An 18,706-nucleotide genomic window follows, 5' to 3' on the forward strand; every position below is an offset into this window, starting at 1 on the left:
CGCCCCACCCAGGTCACTCGTCAAGGTCAGCTGGGCTGCCGCTTCTGGAAGGGGGGGCGCCCGCCGGCCCGCGCGGGCAGCTGTGGGGGACCCACCTCCTTGTGCCCTTGGACCTGGGAGTTGACGAAGGCGCCGAGGATGTGGGAGGTGAGCGGCAGGTACGCGTGGACCAGCTGCGTCTCCTGGTGCAGGCAGTACAGAGAGTAGTGGTTGCGGAGCTCCATGGTCTGGATCACGCTCTCCTGCTGCAGAGCAGAGAGCCCCTGGCGCCGGGCCCGGCACGCCTGGGAGCGCCCCCCAACCCCAGCCCGAGCCCTGCCTCTGGGCCACGGCGCCAGCACCGGTGCACAGGCGTCAGGGTCCCAGCAGCTCGCGGAGCCCCCACAGGGCGGCGGGGAGGGTGGCGGGGAGGGCGGCGGCCCGGCTGGCAGGACGGAGCGGCCCCCACCCGCCCGCCCCCCACACCAGCCGAGACGCACCTCCACGATGCGGGACTCCAGCTGCTCCACGGACTCGGGCTCGCGGCTCTGCACGGCGGCGCTCATCATCTGCCTCTTCATCAGGCTGTACTTGTGCAGCGCACGCTGGTGCTTGTGCAGCACGCCCTTCTCGTGCCTCTCACACAGGTCCTGGGGGCAGGGGGCAGGGCGGTCAGGGCTCCAGCCTCCAGCTGGGGCCTCGCCTCTCAGACAGCGAACCCGCACCCCACTCCTCACGCTCGGTGGTCGCGGGAGGGACGGCCCGGGTGAGCCGCCCAGGGCCGAGCTGCGAGGGACTCACGGTGCAAATCAGCACCGCCAGGGCCCCGCGGGGATGCATGAGCGCCGGGCCGGCTCCAGACCGCACACCGTGAACTGACCGTCCCCAGAAAGCCGGCATGCCTCCAGCAGCAAGACCTTCAGGGACAGGCTCCCGAAGGCAGACGCCCTGGCATCTCCATGGGGCCCCAGAATAACCTGGTCAGAGGCCTTGTGGGAACAGGAGCCTTCTGCGGGAGTGCAGGAGGCCCGTCCACCCTCCGCAGCCCTGGCCCCAGGCTGCTGTCCCACCCCAGAGCCACGCCCCCGAAAGGTCATAGCATGTTTTCAAGGCTCTGTGCCCGAACTAACGGCCGCGAGACTCACCTTGTAGGACTGCAGCAAGTCCAGGAAGAGGTTCAGCTTCTCCACCACGTCGTTCTCCTCCTGTTTGCCCTGGAAAACACGGGTCAGGTGGGCCAACACCGCCCGAGCACACAGCTCGCCACACGGGTGCCCCGCCCTCCTGACTGGCAGGGGACACGGGAGAAGGGAGGCTCCTCCCCGGGTGTGTGGCGGGGGTGGCTCCTAAACGAGGCATTCGCTACCAGGTCCCGGCTCTGGTCCCGATGCTTTGCAAGACCCTAAACCACCAGCACATGTGCCCTGAAAAAAAGCTGTCACTGCGGAAGAAATCCCGCCTTGAGTCTCACCTGTCCGGCTGCGACACAGTTACCAGGTCTCCCAGCTGGTCTGGGGAGAATAAAGCCAGGACACATGAAAACGGAATTGAGAACGAGCTCCAAGGTCTTCACCTGCACAGCAAGCGTGAAATGGAACCCTGGCCCAGACGGGTGACAGTCCTGACGGGCACTTGTCCCCTTTGGTGCAGTTAAAGCTGTATTAATTTTACTCCAACACAGAAACCACGGAAAGGCACTGAGAAGCGTTCGGGATGCTGCGTCTGTGCGGACATGACGGCATGTGTGAGGGATCCGAGAACCTCAGAGGCAAGCGACAAGCCGCACCCACCAGAGGCCACATGCCCCGCCTCAGGGCAGAGACTGCACCCACTTCTGGATCAGAGGAGACCCTGGCAACAGCGGAGTCAGGGCCCCCACCAGCTCTGAGCACCCCGCCCAGGTAACCTGTCCGAGAGGGGCTATGGGCCGGGGCCTGGTCCCAGCTTCGTTCATAGGTTTTACAGACTGAGCTCTCAGTAGAGGGTCGAGACTTAAATGAAAAGCTGTCCACAGTCTGGTCCAGCCCTCTTGTTTCTAGTCGTGGAGAGAAAGAGCTGGGGGCCAGTGCCAGGTGAGGTTCCTGCTGAGACTCGGGCCGGCGCAGAGCAGGCTGCGGTAGCGTGCTCCGTCTATGCCCAGCCAGCCCTCTGACACCACGTTCTTGGTTCCCTCTCACACCCAGAGATGGGCCAGCCCAGCGCCAACTCCAGGAGACAGGGACATCACCCGGCACTCAGGTTCTAAAGGGAACCTATGGGCAGGGCGACCACGGAGAAAGAAAACCCAGGACTTTCCACACCAGGAACACAGTTAGTTTCCTGTTCCAACACTCAGAGCCATGTGGGCAGCTGAGCACCCACCTGGAGCCGGAAAACCCCCTGATCTTCCCGTCGCTGACTCACTACTAAGGAGCTTCGGGCCGGGCAGCAAGGCCTCCACACGGACAGCGTTTCAGTGCATTTAAAACCACCCACCCGCGGCCTAAAGCCCATTTCCCCAAGAGCCAGGAAGCACGCTCTCGCCCCGAAACTCATGTAACAGTTTTATAGCCTAAGAGCACCCAGATGGACCTCTCTTTTCCCTCTGACTGCAAATAAATCCCCGGCAACACGAATCTCTGCAGAGTTCTATTATGCAAGTAACTCTGCCGCAGAACAGAAGCGTTTCCTGAAGTTAACTGGGCGTCCAGGGTGAGACCTGGGTGGGGCCTCTGGGGTGCGGGGAGCCCGGTTGCTCTGATGAGTTACCAAGTGGCCAAATGCCACCTGCCACTACAGCAACACAGGAGCGGCCTGTGCGTTGTGGGCGCCCTGGCAAGCGCAAGGTTACAGCTTCAAGGTCAGGGCAGACCTCACAGTCTCAGCAAAGCCGGCTCTCTGGGGCCAGGACCCAGTGTGTCCCCAGCATCAGCAGCCCTCAAGCCGTGAACCTCTCCCAGGAACCACCCAGAACAGACCGGGACGTGCAGAGCCGACCGGAGAGCCGCGGTGCCCTCACGCAGGACTCCGAGCCCTGATGTCCCCCTCGGGAGGAGACGCTCCGTGCACCACGGCACAGGATGTCCTTGGGACAGGCGCCTCGGGGGCATGCCCACTCACCTGCTGTGCGGCCTTGTCAGCCAGCAGCGCGAACTCCACGGACAGGCCTTTCAGCGCCTGTTTGAGGGACCCCCACGTGCTGCTGCTCAGCGAGGCCCAGGAGGGGAGCGGGGTCGTGTCAGACCCCAGGGCACTGAGGGAAGAGGAGGCACTCAGGGGAAGAAACACAGGCCCGGAAGCCGGGCGGGCAGCCAACCCAACAGCCCACTTCCCGACACCACGCCCCCCCGGGGCGCCCTGCACATCTCCTAACCGAGACCCCCGCTGCTCAAAGAGCAGGCACCCAGGGCGTCTGTGAGAAAGGTGGGACCTCTGCCCAGCGAGATCTGAACCACGTCGGTGAGACCCAAGCTGGAGGTTCGTGGGTTCCGGGGAGAGGTGTGGGGGCAGCTCTGGCTGGAGGCCGGGCCCCTCCTCAGGGGAGTGGGAGCATGACCAGCCCCCGGCGGCCTCTCCCAGATCAGACGGACCTCTTCTCAGGTCTGATCCGGACAACGGAGTGGGGCGGAGGAGAGGGAGCCTACGCTTAGAACCCGACGCTCTGCCCACACTCTCCACCTTTTTCCTTTCTTCTGAGTATGATGCCCCGTCTCCGCAGCCCTTTCCTTCCCTCTTTGGGGTGCACAGGTCGGAATGAGGGTCATCACAGTAAACGTGCTTGCTCCTCCAAGCCTGCCACCCAAGTCTAAGGCCCCTCCCCACAAAAGGGACCCTGCGGAGCCGACCAGGGTCACCTGCCTCAGCTCCTTCCCGAATATGAGAAGGTCGGCGGCGTTGTCGATGGCCCGCGACACCATGCGCTCAGCCCGATCACGGAGCTTGTGAAAGCTGTTGTAGATGTTTCGAATCAGCTCGCGGCTCATGGCGAACTGGGTCTGGATGTCGGCCGGGAGGAAGTCCTGACGGGGTGGGAGGCGGGGACGGTCATCACCAGACGGGACAGCTGTCCAGGAGATGACCGATGGGAGAGGAAGCAGCTCCGTCCACCGAGCAGGTGACCAAGCCCAGACCCCAGACCCAGGTCACCTAGTGGCCAGCCCAGGAACCCACCCTGGACCTCCCCTCCTGTCCAAACCAAAAACAGAAACCGGCGCCACATGCGCGCCATCGAACAGTCCTCAAGCCCGACACGATGAGCGAGCTTCCTGACGACGCACCAGGAAGGCCCCTGGGCTTCCTCATTTACTCCCCAAGACTAACTTATCACCCACTTTAATATTAACTACCCGTTAACACTAACCAATATTAACTACACAGCACCTGGAGAACAAAAAGTTTAGGGAATAAAATGAAGGTAATGTCTGGAGAAGTAGCTTAAGAAACAATCACCAGAAAAGCTACCAAATAGCTACTTTCACCCTTTTGAGAAAAGGATCAGATGAACTAAAGATAAAAATAAACCAGTGCAAATAAAAAGAAAAGAAAAAAATAAGTAAAATAACCCAGTGCAATCATCAATCCCCTTATTTCCAAAGAGCAGACGACCAGGCGCACGTCCATCTGAGTCACGGAATGCCTGGGGACACGCTGCGAGGGCCTGCGGCCGGGCGCTGTGGTCAGGGGGGCTGAGTCACACGTGGGCTCAGCTGCCGAGACACCTGGGACCTTGGCCAACAGCAGCCTCCACTTCCCCGTCTGGATGATGGGCCTGGCACCCGCTGTGCTTCAGATCAACTGGAACAAGCGTTAAGTGAGGAAGACACGCGAGACATCTCAGACTGGTCTGGCGCTCAGAGAAAACCCAACTGTGAGCCCTGCTGCTGCGCTGGGGAAGAGCGAGCATCAGGATCGGGTGAGTACCTTGGCCCGAGCCGCCAGCTTGCAGTTCATGAACTCGTCTCCCACGCACTGAGCAGATTCCTTCAACTTGCTCTGCACGTCCTGCAAGAGGCAGAGAGAAACCCTTGACCCTCAGCCAGCCGCAGAGAGGCGGGCAGGACCCGGTCCCTCTGAGACAGCAGCGTCTCCGTGTGCCTAACGCAAACTCCCGTAGCCTCTTCCTGCCTCCGGCTCCGTGTTCCCCCACTGGCCTTGACGTTTGGGGTGGTTGGTCTTCCAGAGGCGGAAAAGCTTGACTTCCCAACAGCACTGCAAACAGCGGCTCTGGAGAGGAGCCCTCCCTCCAGAAAGACGGAGACGCGCCCGCGGACCAGGGGCAGGAGCGTGGAGACAGACGCGGCTCAGACACTGAAGCCTCCTCCTCCCCTGAGCAGACCCACGGGACCGGGCCCAGAGCCCAGCAGAGCTGACGGGCAGAGAAAGGACGGCGCTGGGCGTCCCACGCCCTGGCTCCAAGCTCTGCCTGCGGAAGGGGGGCTCCCTGCTAAAGCCCAGCTTTCAGACGAGCTCCCACGAAGAGCCACAGGACAAACACAGGCAGAGACTGCAATACGGGGCGGTGTGCGGGGGCAGGAAGTGCGGCATTTCAGAGCGGGACGCCTGCCCCAGCGCCCTCCTTCACCAAAGCAGCACGCGGCGCCAGGGAGGCCTGGGGGCTCCCACCTCCCAGCACTTTCCTCGTCTGCAATCAAGATCCCTGTTCCACAGAAGCCAGTCCAGCCCCAGCGTTCAAAAGACCCACCCTCCCCACTCAGGGGCAGGAGATCACAGCAGCATGCCCTGAACGTCTGGAATGGGTCCCACAAAAGGGGCCAATGGACAAGCACCCCAGAGAGGAGGCCGCAGGATCTCTAGGCTCAAAGGCCCCTGTGGCCTCCGGGGAGTGTGTGCTAAAACGAGAGGTCAGGTGCATGGGAAATCTGCCTACGGGGCTCTGGGCCCGCGGCCGTGCCGTCCACCCCAGCGCGGGAAGTCCTCCGCGGGGCCCCCTCTGCCCATGCCCACGAGGAGAGGGTCCACGGGGAACCCCCGGTGCCAGAGAAGGACTCGGACCTGGCACGCGGGGCCGCCACGGTAGCGCCTCCTCCGCCGGGAGCAGGGCTGTAGCCCGGCTTCCTGCTGGACCAGACCGGCCGACGGCAGCTAGAGAAGGACGCGGCCGCCCCGACGCCTCGCCAGGGTCACGGGCGCGGAGGGCCCACACCGCCTGGGACGCACGTCCAGCTGCAGCTCTGCGACAGCACGGAGTCCACCCTGGCCTTTCCTAAGTGCGCACACATCCACGTCGGGGGCCGCTGGCCCACTGGCCAACCCCCAGCCATGGAGCCCCCTCCCGCGGAGCAGCTTCAAACTTCGGGGGCCTGCCGAGAAGCCACGGCTCCTCCCCAGCCGCCAACAGGCCCGACCCAACGCCTCCCACGCAACCGGGGAGACAGCCCTGCTCACGGCCACCCCATGGAAACAGAATGCGTCGGGGCCGAACCAGGGGAGCAAGCAGAGAGAACGAACCGAAACCACGTGACAAAGAGAGCTGGGTGCCCCAGGTCTCCCCCAGGCCCCCCGGGTACTCACAGGGCCGCTGAAGGACAGGAACAGCTTGAGGATCGCGTCCTCGGAGAAGGGCGGGTGCCGGGCCACCAGGTTGATGAAGCGCTTCAGCGCCCGCCTCCGGGCCTCGATGAACTCCCTGTCGGCTGGGGGCAGGACACAGGTGACCGCAGGTCCGGGCACGGGCCCCCAGGCTGGTGCTCAGGGCCCAGCGCCTCCCGCACGACGGCCCCCCAGACCCAGCCACAGACCTCGGACTGCGGGAGAAGGCGGGCGCCCCCGACCCCATGCCCTGCCCCCAGGGACACACCTGGGCCAGGTTAGCTGCGAGGAAAACCAGAGCCCGCCGGCTTCAGCCAGCAGCGTCTGACCCCTCACCGCAGGGCCTGCAGACGCCGCTGCGACCCCTTCCTGCTGTTTCTATGGACGAGTGTGTTCCGCTCAACTCCCGCTCACCCGGCCTGGGTTTCCCGCCCACGTCACTTCCTGCTCTCTCACAAGCACAGACTCCCTCACGTGGGTTAAGTGATTTCACTTTGAGGGAGGGAAATAAGTAAAAGCGGACAATGACGTACTGAGGGTATTTCAATCTGACCACAAATGGAAACGGTATTTTTTTTTAAGTTATAACATTTTGAGAAAGATCTCTGCTTTACGCAGCAGCATGGACTTTATATTACATATCGTGTGCAGGCGGGCTCAGCCATGTCTAGCTCTGTGACCCCGTGAACTGTAGCTGCCAGGCTCCTCCATCCATGCAACTTTCCAGGCAAGAACACTGGAGTGGGCTGCCATTTCCTCCTCCACGAAAACGGTATTTAAAGTATCACTTGGGGAAACTCGCTGGCGACCTAGTGGTTAAGACCCCGAATTTCCACTTCGGGGCATGGGTTCGATCCCTGGTCAAAGAGCTAAGATCCCACATGCCAGGCAGCATGGCCAAAGTATTAAAATTCTGAATCACTGGAGGAAACTTGAATTAGGATAGCCCCGCGAAGGCCACACGTTCACAAAGGCTTGGCACAGGACCCAGCCTTCGAGGCCTCCACACGCCCACGACCCCCAGGCCACAGCACAGCCAGCGGTTACCTCCTAGCATCCTCTTGGGCGGCAGGGCAGGCACCATGCGGTACGGGAACTTGTGCAGCAGCGTCTCGTGGAAGACCACGAAGTCGTTGTAGCGGCGGTACACACAGGACTTGAAGCGCTGCGGGAAGAGGGCGCAGAGCTCAGAGTCCTCCTCAGACACCCTCACCTTCACCACCTCCCCTGACCCGCTCTTCCCGCCACTAAGCTGGACCCAGGGAAATAGCATGAGAAAACTCCCTACATTTCTCACCAGGCCTTTTCCTAAGGGGGGAATCCCACACGTCCTCAATGGATGGAGATACAACCTTTAAACACTGCACAGCTCTAACTGTGCACTTAATTAACCTATTCTCTGGGTCTTCTGTCAGATGCAAGCCTCGTTACAGGAGTTTTCAACCACACAGCAGCATCGCCCGTCCAGGGGTGTCACATGAGGACAGCTTTTAAGGTCTGTCTTCAACAGGCACTCTCCAACAGCGCTAACACAAGCGGCCTCCTGAAAGAGACCCGACTGCCCGAAAGCAGCTCAGACGCTGAGCACAAATCCTGAGACATGGGAGACTCGTGACTCAGACAAAGCCACCAACAGGGTCCACCAGGAGCTGCCCATGAGAAGCCTGCAGGCTCCACAGGACACACGCCCCGACAGAGTGGCCTCGTGGGGGTCGCATGGACGCGCTCACGCGAGACCCAGGCGCCCAGCACGCTACCGAGAGTGCTCAGTACCGTCGCCAAGAGTGGAGGACGTCTGAGATGGCGACAGGCCGTGTGAGGCCAACAAGAGGATGCTCGGGGAAGACAAAGCTGCGGAGGCAGAGAGAGGCCAGCCGCGCCCGGGGTCAGGGAGGGGTGGAGCACGGAGGGACGACACAGGGGGCTCTCGGGGCAGAGACGCGACAACAGCAGACCACACCCTGAGGACGCACAGCGGCGAGGGTGACTCTCGGGGGAGCCGGGGACACGGTGACAAGGAGGCGGCCAGGCAGGCTCACCAGCCGTAACAAACGCTCCATCTGCCGGGGGTGCTGACTGCGGGTGGGGAACACGGGAAATCTGTTCCCTCCCCTCAATCCTGCTGTGAACCTAAAAACACATTTAACTTTTTGAACCCTGAACAGAAGGGGAAAAGTGAAGCGGTGATGCATTTTATTTTCTTGCACTCCAAAATCACTGCAGATGGTGACTGCAGCCATGAAATTAAAAGACACTTGCTCCTTGGAAGGAAAGCTATGACCAACCTAGACAGCATATTAAAAAGCAGAGACATAACTTTACCAACAAAAGTCCGTATAGTCAAAGCTATGGTTTTTCCAGTGGTCATGTATGCATGTGAGAGTTGGACCATAATGAAGGCTGAGTGCTGAAGAACTGATGTTTTTTAACTGCGGTACTGGAGAAGACTTTGAGACTCCCCTTGAACTGCAAGGAGATCAAATCCATCAATCCTAAAAGAAATCAACCCTGAATATTCATCGGAAGAACTGATGCTGAAGCTCCAATACTTGGGTCACCTGATGAGAAGAGCCGACTGATTGGAAAAGAGCCTGATGCTGGGAAATACTGAAGGTGGGAGAAGGGGGCGACAGAGGATGAGATGGTCGGGTGGCATCACCGACTCGATGACATGGGTCTGAGTGAGCTCCAGGAGACAGTGAAGGGCAAGGAACCCTGGCATGCTGCAGTCCATGGGGTCGCGAAGAGCTGGACACGACTTACTGATAGAACCATGACGACCCGTAGGCCGTGAGCTACCCAGCACAGCCCACACGGCTGCGTGCCCACGTCTGCACCAACTCCGACTCCAGCAAGCATGCAAGCAGCGGGCACAGCCCGGTGAGTCCCCACCTCCTGCCCCGAGGTCCCAACCTTAGCAGGCTCACCCCTTCGCCCACATTTCAGGAGGTAACCTGGACAGATCGGCCTCCTGCTAAAAATGCTGACCATGAGATCATCGACTGACTTAAGGAACGGGCCATTTAACAAGACTGAAGACAAGGCTGCTGTCCTAGTGGGGCAGCGTGTCACACACGCGGGAGCCCAAGCCCATGGGTGATGCAGCCCCAGGGGAGGCACTGAGGCCTCCAACCCCACTGCGGCTACAGATGCCAGGGGGCAGTGGTGCCCTCCAGCAACGCTGTCCTCTAAACAAGGGAGGGCCTCCTTCCCTCACTGACCTCAGCCGCCTCCCTCGGCAGCGGCACTGACCAGTGTCGGAGCAAAGTTTAGTTCCAGGCTCCTCTCATCGTGGCTTCAAAACACAGGCAAAAATGCTGCGATCCTTAACTTCCACGCGACAGCCGTCCACCATGGGGAACTTGTTCCCACAGGTACACGTGCCTTTCTGCCCGCTCCCCCAGCCTGCCCGCTCCCCCAGCCTGAGCCCTCCAGGGCTGTGACCCGAGTCTGTAACCCGGCTGGGGGGGCCACTCTGACCCTACGAGATCCCCCCTGCTCCCCCCACCACACACACACACACACACACACACACACACACACACACACACACACACACACGTGCTCTTAGTTCACCAATGACTTAATCCCCAAGAGAAAGAATGAAAGCGCCTATCAAAACACGTCCCACGTGAACTGCAGACAGGCAAAGGACAAAAGACCAAGGCGCCACCGTGCACGGCCACCGGGGCCAGGATTGCGGCACCCGACTCGCTCTGAGCTTGGGGCGCCCCTGATGGGGACGCAGCACCCCCTGGGGTGAGCCCCCCACCCCAGTCCCGCCCGTGCACTTGATATGGGGTGCGGGGTCCACACTCTTCTCCCCAGGGACTGCCCAGCACTGCAGAGCTGCCCGGGGCCAGCTCGTCTGGGCTCCAGGGACAACCACGCGTCCCGAGAGGCAGGACCCCAGGGCCCGGGGACGGTGAGAGCAGGCGGACGCCTGGGGCGGGGGAGCGGCGAGCCAGAGCAGGACGCAGGGGCGCGCGCGGGGGTCCTCCCTGCACCTCCCCCCGCCCCAAGCCCGCAGGTCACCTGGCTGGACACCTCATACTCCACATGCTTCAGGAACAGGCCCTTCTTCTCCGGGACGAGCTCCACCTGCACGGCGTCCCTGGCCAGCAGCTCCTGCAGCGTCAGCGACAGCAGCAGCGGGTTCCCCGGCGGCACCTGCATCCGACCGGCGTCCGGGGCCCTGGGCTCACTGACCGGGGGCACTGGCGAGTCTGCAGAGAGAAGGTGAGCACCGCGGCTCAGCCCAGAGGCCACCCGCCGCCCCCGCCTGCTGGCTCAGCGTGTGGACTCCAGCCACGTCACCCGGCCAAGCCCGGTCCTGGCCCAGGTCAGGCTCATTCATTCGGGCCGGGCGTCCACTCGGGACCACGTCCTCCCCTCATAAAGCTGCAGGCTGTGAATCAGCACGTACGCCCCCACATCCAGGACAGGGCAGGCCTAGTTTTCCACCTACGCAGAGGCAAAGGAGTGGCATGTTTGCAAGTTATATGCGAAAAACAAGATTTTTCCTTTTCCCCGGGGTCAAGTAAAGGTTAAAAGGAAAGAAACAGGCCCTAGTTCTCCATGAGCAGGCACGCCCACAATCAGTGCACCCTGCCTTCTTGCCAACCCAGTCACCCTGATGTGTAAAAACCGGCGTGTCTGCTTGAGCTGGGCGCCTGCTAAACTGGGCTCCTGCTCATACAGACCGAAGCACTGAGCCCTAACACCCCGCCTTCCTGGGACACGAGGAGCCAGCCACGTGTCGTGCACAGGACAGGCGAAGACAAATCAGAGGTTTTATGTCCAACACGCTGCCAACAAACAAACAAGGAAACCCTGTTGAAAGGTCAGTTTGGTTTTTAGTACAAAGAGTTTAGAACTTTAGAGAAAAACACTCTTTTCAGTTAAGAGAAAAGAATAAAGGTTAAGGTGTCCCTCGGGGGGGAAAGGTCTTTTTCCAAGAAACACTGCTGCTAACAAGCAGAGCAGACTGTGCTCCTCCGAATTCCCAGCCTCCTGCAGTGCGGCTGTATTGCTCCGTAGGACTGGCTCGGCCAGCGCAAGACTCCGGCGTACATTCGCATACAGAACTAATGGATAGGTTATTTCCATCTGTGAAATCACTCAGCACTTTAGGATTCAAAAGATAGCGGCCTTGAATTAAACATTAAGAAAGAGAACAAGGGCTTAATGTGTACGCAGGAACCCCCTCTGGCCTCAGAACTCTACGCAAAAGCTCAAGACCCTATGCTCTAAGGCAGGCGGCTCTCCAGGGAGGGCAGACCCCAGGGCCGCGATGATCCACCGGGAGCGGGAAGGCAGTGTTAGCGACTCACTTGTATCTTCTCTTTTCCTCTTTATATTACACTATACGGATGCTTTTCAACTGTGGTGTTGGAGAAGACTCTTGAGAGTCCCTTGGACTGCAAGGAGATCCAACCAGTCCATTCTGAAGATCAACCCTGAGATTTCTTTGGAAGGAATGATGCTATATCTGAAACTCCAGTACTTTGGCCACCTCATGCGAAGAGTTGACTCCTTGGAAAAGACTCTGATGCTGGGAGGGACTGGGGGCAGGAGGAGAAGGGGACGACAGAGGATGAGATGGCTGGATGGCATCACGGACTCAATGGACCTGAGTCTGAGTGAACTCCGGCAGATGCTGATGAACAGGGAGGCCTGGTGTGCTGCGATTTATGGGGTCGCAGAGAGTCGGACACGACTGAGCGACGAGTTGAACTGAACTGAACTGATACTGCACACGGGGGCTTCCCTGGTGGCTCAGGAGAAAAGAATCTGCCTGCAATGCAGGAGACGCAGGTTCAACCCCTGGGTCAGGAAGATCTCCTGGAGGAGGAATACCCACCCCAGAATGCTTGCCTGGAGAATCCCGTGAACAGCGCCTAGTGGGCTACAGTCCTTAGGATTGCAGAGTCAGACACGACCGAGAGACAGCAGCAGCAGCAGCAGAATGCATAGAACAGCACACACATACAACTTTCCAAAACATTCATGTGTGCAGATGTGTGTACAAGCGTGCACACACATGCGATGTGTGTGGGGTCTGGGTGTGTATGTGTACACGAGTGGGTATATGTGCGTGTGTGTACATGAGTACATGTGGTGCACATACGAATACAAGGAGTGTGTGCATGTGCAGGTGTGTGTGTACGTGTGTTTGAATATACATGAACATGCACACTGTGTGTACGGGTGTGTGCAACAGTGCATATGTGTGTACATGTGAATATGAGGGGGTGTTTCTAAGTATACACGTACATGCGTGCAATGCATGGACGACTGTGTGCATGAGTGCATGTATACGCACATGTGAATACAGGAGTGTGTGTGTACACTTGTGTACAAGTGTGTGTGTGAGTAAACGTGTGCACATACACGTATGACTGTGTGTGTGTGCATGTATATGCACGTGTGCATACAGGAGTGTGTGCATGTATATGCTTGTGTGTATACGTGTATGTGTGAGTAAATGTGTGCACATACATACATGACCGTGTATACATGAGTGCGTGTACGTGAAGCGTGTGTATGGGGGGCTGTCCTCAACAATGAATCCCCAGCGCCGTAACGGTTAAAAGCGCATGGAGACCACAGCTGTAGAAGGCACCCGTTCTCCCAAGTCATCTCAGGAGCCCAGCCCCTTTCCGAGGAAAAGCACTTTGATGGCCTTAAAACTGTGTTTATACAGTCTCCTTGGGGACCACAAGAATCCTCAAGGAGCCGACAAGCGTTTCTTAAGTACCAGCTCGAGGGAACACAGTGATGAATAAGACAGGGTCCCTGAGCTCATTAATTCGTCCACACAGCAAACCGCTATGAGTGTCCACCACTGCCAGGCACAACCTATAAATATCCAAACCCCAGGAGGATGGAAATCAGGCCATGAGTACCCTAGAAGTGCCCTGGGCATCAAGACACAGCCAGGACGAAACCCAGGAGAGCAGGGATTCCCTCGCTCTGTCCTCAGCCGTGTCTGGGCATGACGGGGTCGGGGGCCTGGCACACAACAGGGGCTCAAGGGACGTCTGCTGAGTGACTCTTCACTGAAATTTACTGTATTTCCAGCAGGGAAAACCAGCACCTTGAAACAAAGCAAGATCTCCAACCAGAGCACAGAATGTGTGGGAAAAGAGTACACCGTAAAGCTAGAACGGTGATGGGAGAATCTTCTTATCAGGGAAAATACCTGCGAACAATACGTTTGACAAGGGCCTGGGTCTGGAATACACAACAGCAACAACTCTCACACCTTAGTTAACGCACAAAGAACCCAGGCCAAACACTGGCAAAGGGTCTGCACAGACATTTCTCCAAAGACGCACAAATGGCCAGGAGGCGCATGAGAAGCGGCTCGGCATCACGAACCATTACAGTGAGATGACGCCCTGCGTCTCCTCCGATTTAAAAAGGAAAAGCTCGCGCTGACTGGTGGCGAGCAGGCGGAGCCCCTCCCACGTGCTCAAGGTCTGCAAACGGCGCCGCTGCCTCAGAAGCGGCTGCAGCCCCTCCGAATGTCAGAAGCAGAGTTACCACGTGACCCTGCAACCCCACTCCTAGGTACACACTCGGGGTAAACCAAACCGTGTGTCCACACGGAGACCTGGAGACGGATGTGCACAGCGGCACTGTTCAGCAGGGGAAGAATCCAAACGTCCATCAGCGGGAGAGGTACAGAAAAGTGGTGCAGGCCCTCAACGGAGGAGGAGGAAATAACCGCCCAGGCCGGCACTCCTGCCTGGAGAACCCCACGCAGGGAGGAGCCCGGCGGGCTACAGCCCGTAACAGGGTCGCAAAGAGCCGGACACGACTGAGCCGCTCAGCGCACGACACGTACGCAGGAGTATTATCCTGCCACTAAAAGGCGCAGATTCACGCCACAACACGGACATGGAGGAGACTTGAACACAGGGTAGACAGCGAGTGAGAAGAAGCCCGTCATGAAAGGCCACGCGCAACACGGCTCCGTGTACATGAAACACGCAAAAGCGGCAAACCTGCAGCAGCGGCGGCGAGCTGCCCTGTGGGGCTGGGCTGATGAGGCTCCGAAACCCCCCGAGGTGACGGCTGCACGGCGGGGAGCACACTAAGGACCACCGTGCTGCACACTTCCAAGGCGCAAACTGCTGGGGTGTAAACAGCGACTCCACAGACTCCACGCGTAGGAGGAGGCGACGGCGGGGAGGCGACGGCAGCAAGAGAGGCAGGGGGTGCGCGGGCCTCCCAGCCGCGTCCCACGCCTCTGTGCCCCCACGGACTGCGGCCCACCAGGCTCCTCTGTCCGTGGGACTCTCCAGGCCAGAGTACTGGAGTGGGAAGCCCTTCCCTCCTCCAGGGGGTCTGCCCGATCCAGGAATCGCACCCAGGCCTCCTGCACTGCAGGCGGACTCTTTACCATCGGAGCCACCGGGGCGCCCGTAAAATGTAGGTGACATCGGCAAGAAAGGCAGAGTCAGGCTCTCCAAAAACCGTCTCCTCCGCAAAAGCAGTGAGGGCGCAGGCAAAACTCGGCAGCGTCTGCTCCCTCAGAACACTGGAGAGTGACTCGAGGCTTGTGACCGTCCGGACGACACCTACTGACGCAATAATGAGTGAAGGCACGATGAGGTCACAGCGGAGCAGGCTGGGCCTTCTCCCAGCATGACCGGAGTTCCTCTAAGAGGGAGAGGCTGCACACGGCCAGGAGGCCACGCGGCAACACGGGCAGGGCAGCTGCAGACCCAGGGACCCCCCGGCTCCACCCCCGGGAGCCAGACGGGCAGAGAAGGGTCCTCCCCAACAGGGTTCGGAGAAGACGCGGCCAACACCCTGACCTCCAACTTCCGGCCTCCAGAACCGTGAGACAGCACAGTCCCGCAGGCTCAGGCCACCCGGTTTGTGGCCCTTTCTTACGGCAACCACAGGAAACTCACACCAGAAACGCTACAGAGTGAGTTCAGAAAAGCTGTCAAATGAACACAGCAAAGAGCAACCGCACCTTGGAAGGAGCACCGATTTCCAGAGATGTGCCGTTATTTAAAGTGTTCAGTTTTCAACAAAAGCTTCTAAGACCTGCAAGGAAACAGGAAAGTAAGGCCAAACACGAGGCGAGGAGATGGGACACGCAGTCGACAGAAACTGTTCTTGACGAAAGTCCAGACGCTGGAACTATTAAAGACCTTACGTCAGCTATTTCAAATAGGTTCAAAGGACTAAGGGAACCACCTCTAAAGAACTAAGGAGAAGTATGAGAACACCACCTCACTAACAGGGAATATTAAAAAACCAGAAATTATAGAAGAGAAACAGATAAAAATTCTGGAGCTGAAAAGTTCAATAACCGAAATAAAAAATTCACTAGGAGCTCAACAGCAGATCTGAGTGGAGAGAAGGAAGAATCAGCAATTGGAAAGACATGTCGATTGAAGTCTTCTCCAGTCTGATGGACAGAAAGAGAAAAGGGTGTAGAAAAATTAACAGCTCCTCAGAGACCCAAGGGATAACACCAAGCACACCAACATGATCGTGACAAGAATCTCAAAAGGAGAAAGGCTTAGAAAAGATGCTTGAATAAGTAATGGCTCGATTGGATTTAAATGCCCAAGAACTCAAAAATTTCCAACCTGGATAAATTCAAAGTGATTCACACTTGGACGAATCATAAACTGTTCACCGTGTACGAAGAGAAAATCTTGAAAACACCAGGAGGGAAGTGACTTGCCAAATACGAGGGCTTCTTTGTAAGATTAGCAGCTGACTCCTCACCAGAAACCATGCAAGACAGAAGGAGATGGGGGAGCAGAGTCTCAGTGCCAAGAATCCCACACCCGGCACAGCTATCCTGCAAAAAACAAGGGCACAGTGAGACACTCCCGGCGCCTGAAACTGATAGGATTCCTCGCCAGCAACTCTTCCCTACAAAAACAAATCCCCAGGAACTAACGAGGCATACCAGTAACCACATCAGTAAGTATAAAAGACAGCACTCATATTTCTTTATTTGCAATTCTTTTTCCTGGCTGATTTCAAAGACAACTGTATAAAAGCCGCAACTGTAAGTCTGTTTTGATGCGGAACAACTTACACGGATGTAATCTGTAAGACTGGGGGAAACTGAAGGCACAAGGAGGAGAGGGTGGCAGAGGATGAGACGCTTAGAGGGCATCACCAACTCACTGGACATGAATCTGCGCAAACTCTGGGATTAACGGAGGACACAGGAGCCTGGCGTGCTGCAGGCCGTGGGGTGGCAGAGAGTCAGGCAGGGCTCAGCAGCTGAACAGAAGCTGCAGTTCGTATGGTGATAACACCACAGAGGGGAGAAGGGCTTATGTGTTACTGGAATCAAACTACTGATCCAAGGCAGCCTACTGAAAAACAGAAGCTGTAGCTCCCATGGCAATCACCAAGAAAATAACCCCCCAAAAGTACAATACCCGAAACAACGTGGGAAGGTAAATGGAACACTGAAAAAAAAAAAAAACCTATTTAATGGCAAAGAAAGAAAATTAAATTAATGGGGGGAAAGATCATTGAAAGAGCACCAGGAGGTCTCTATTCAAAATTCTCTATGATACAAACACACGCTTAACAGAGAAAACTTCATGGTTCTCCTGATGACTGAAATAAGACAATGTCCCAAGACAGAAAGTAAGCTCAGTAGCGAACACCGAATGATGATATGCTGCTGAAGAACCCGAACTTTGACCACTGGAGGGTTTAAAACACAGCTCAAAAGACACATTTTAAATCGCAGACACTACTCCCAACTGCCTCGAGAATAACCCCTTCCTTAAGATTGAATCATAAGAAAGCCACGATTCCCAACATCAATTTACTGAACTAGGACAGACATATTTTGTAAGAAAAAATATTTAACAACGAAAAAGAAGAGGAAGGTATCACTTCCCACAGGCTGCGCTGTCACTGACAACCACACGCTGAAGACAGCGCGAGGAGGACTCCGGTCTCCCCCAGGAGCCCGTGTGAAGCTCACCAGCAGGACGCTTCTCAAATGGAGCCTCCACAGCCAGTTTAAGCAGCTCCGCAAGACCAGCTGAGGCGGCTGGAAGGACATGAGTTTGAGCAAACTCCCCAAGACAGCGAAGAACAGAGAAGTCTGGCGTGCTGCAGTCCATGGGGGTCACAAAGAGTCAGACGTGACTTAGCGACTGAACAACGAGACGGATGCCTGGAAGAGGCACCATCTGCCAACTCGGCCCCCACACAGATGAAACAGCTCAGACGAGACGGGCCAGCCAGGCCCGTGCCGCACGGCAGTGGACAAAGCCTGGCTGTGACCACAGACGGACAGCAGCTGAATTCCAGCCTCCAGTCCCCAGCGTGCGGCTGGCAAGTGGGCGCCTCTGAGCTTTCTGTTTACAGTCAGTAAAAGGCAGCAAAGAGGCCCACACTGGGCCCTGCGTCACCGTCAGAGCCCTGGGGACCGCAGCATCCCGACGGGCCCTTCCAAGAGGGCCCCCCACCCTCCCCACTCCGACCCTTCCACACAGAACTGCTTCACGTGGGGTCCTCTGGGGGCAGAAGCCCTGATCTTGAAAAGCCACCGGCGGGAGCCCGGGCCCGACGCCGGCTGTGCGAGAGCATGCACGACGCCGCACCCAGCAGCTAGGAGCTCCTGGGAGTGGAGCCCCCGCGCTCTGGGTGGGGGCGGGGGGTCCAGAATGGCTCTGGGAGCCTTGTCTGAGCCGTGCTGTCTCGCTCTGTTCTCATAAGAGCCAACCGAGCGGGCAGGTGTCAGCCCGAGGCGCTTGGCCTGCGGGTCTGGGAGCGGCTCCCCGGCCCTGCGTCAGGACAGTGGGTGGCTTCCGTCTCCGCACTGGACATCTTGCTCTGCTGGCCCCGGGGTGACACAGGACCTGGGTCACTCCCAGGCTAGCCACCTACACCGTGCGCCCTCCTGCAGCACGCCGAGGGACCGCCACCGGGGAGGACCCAACTCCACCCAGACCTGCGCTCCTGGGACGCCCCAGGCCTGACGGCACTCCTGCTCAGTCGCGTCCAACGCTTTGCAGCCCTACGGACCGCAGCTCGCCAGCAGCCCGCCAGCCTCCCCGTCCATGGGATTCCCCAGGCAGGAACACTGGAGTGGGTTGCCACGCCCTCCTCCAGAGGTTCCTCCTGACCCACAGATCAAACCCACAGCTCCTGCACCATAGGCAGGCTCTTCACCTCTAGGCCACCC

At 58.2% G+C, this 18,706-nt stretch overlaps 1 protein-coding gene across 3 annotated transcripts in view; it reads right to left on the minus strand.

Moving 5' to 3' along the window:
* The window catches only part of SNX8 (sorting nexin 8), a 37,594-nt gene that overhangs the window by 1,619 nt on the left and 17,269 nt on the right, over window positions 1–18,706 (minus strand). The window contains exons 2-10 of one of the 3 annotated variants that reach the window (XM_068968026.1): window positions 10,543–10,733; window positions 7,555–7,672; window positions 6,490–6,611; window positions 4,879–4,959; window positions 3,817–3,977; window positions 3,079–3,211; window positions 1,125–1,193; window positions 480–629; window positions 96–182 (exon numbers count right to left, since the gene is read on the minus strand). In XM_068968026.1, coding sequence (XP_068824127.1) covers window positions 96–182; window positions 480–629; window positions 1,125–1,193; window positions 3,079–3,211; window positions 3,817–3,977; window positions 4,879–4,959; window positions 6,490–6,611; window positions 7,555–7,672; window positions 10,543–10,733 — 1,112 coding nt within the window. Of the gene's footprint in view, window positions 1–95; window positions 246–479; window positions 630–1,124; window positions 1,194–3,078; window positions 3,212–3,816; window positions 3,978–4,878; window positions 4,960–6,489; window positions 6,612–7,554; window positions 7,673–10,542; window positions 10,734–18,706 lie in introns of all 3 variants that reach the window. The other 2 variants (XM_068968025.1, XM_068968024.1) reach the window with 2 other exon arrangements.

Source organism: Capricornis sumatraensis, chromosome 3 (assembly GCF_032405125.1).
Source record: "Capricornis sumatraensis isolate serow.1 chromosome 3, serow.2, whole genome shotgun sequence".
Classification (NCBI taxonomy): Eukaryota; Metazoa; Chordata; class Mammalia; order Artiodactyla; family Bovidae; genus Capricornis; species Capricornis sumatraensis.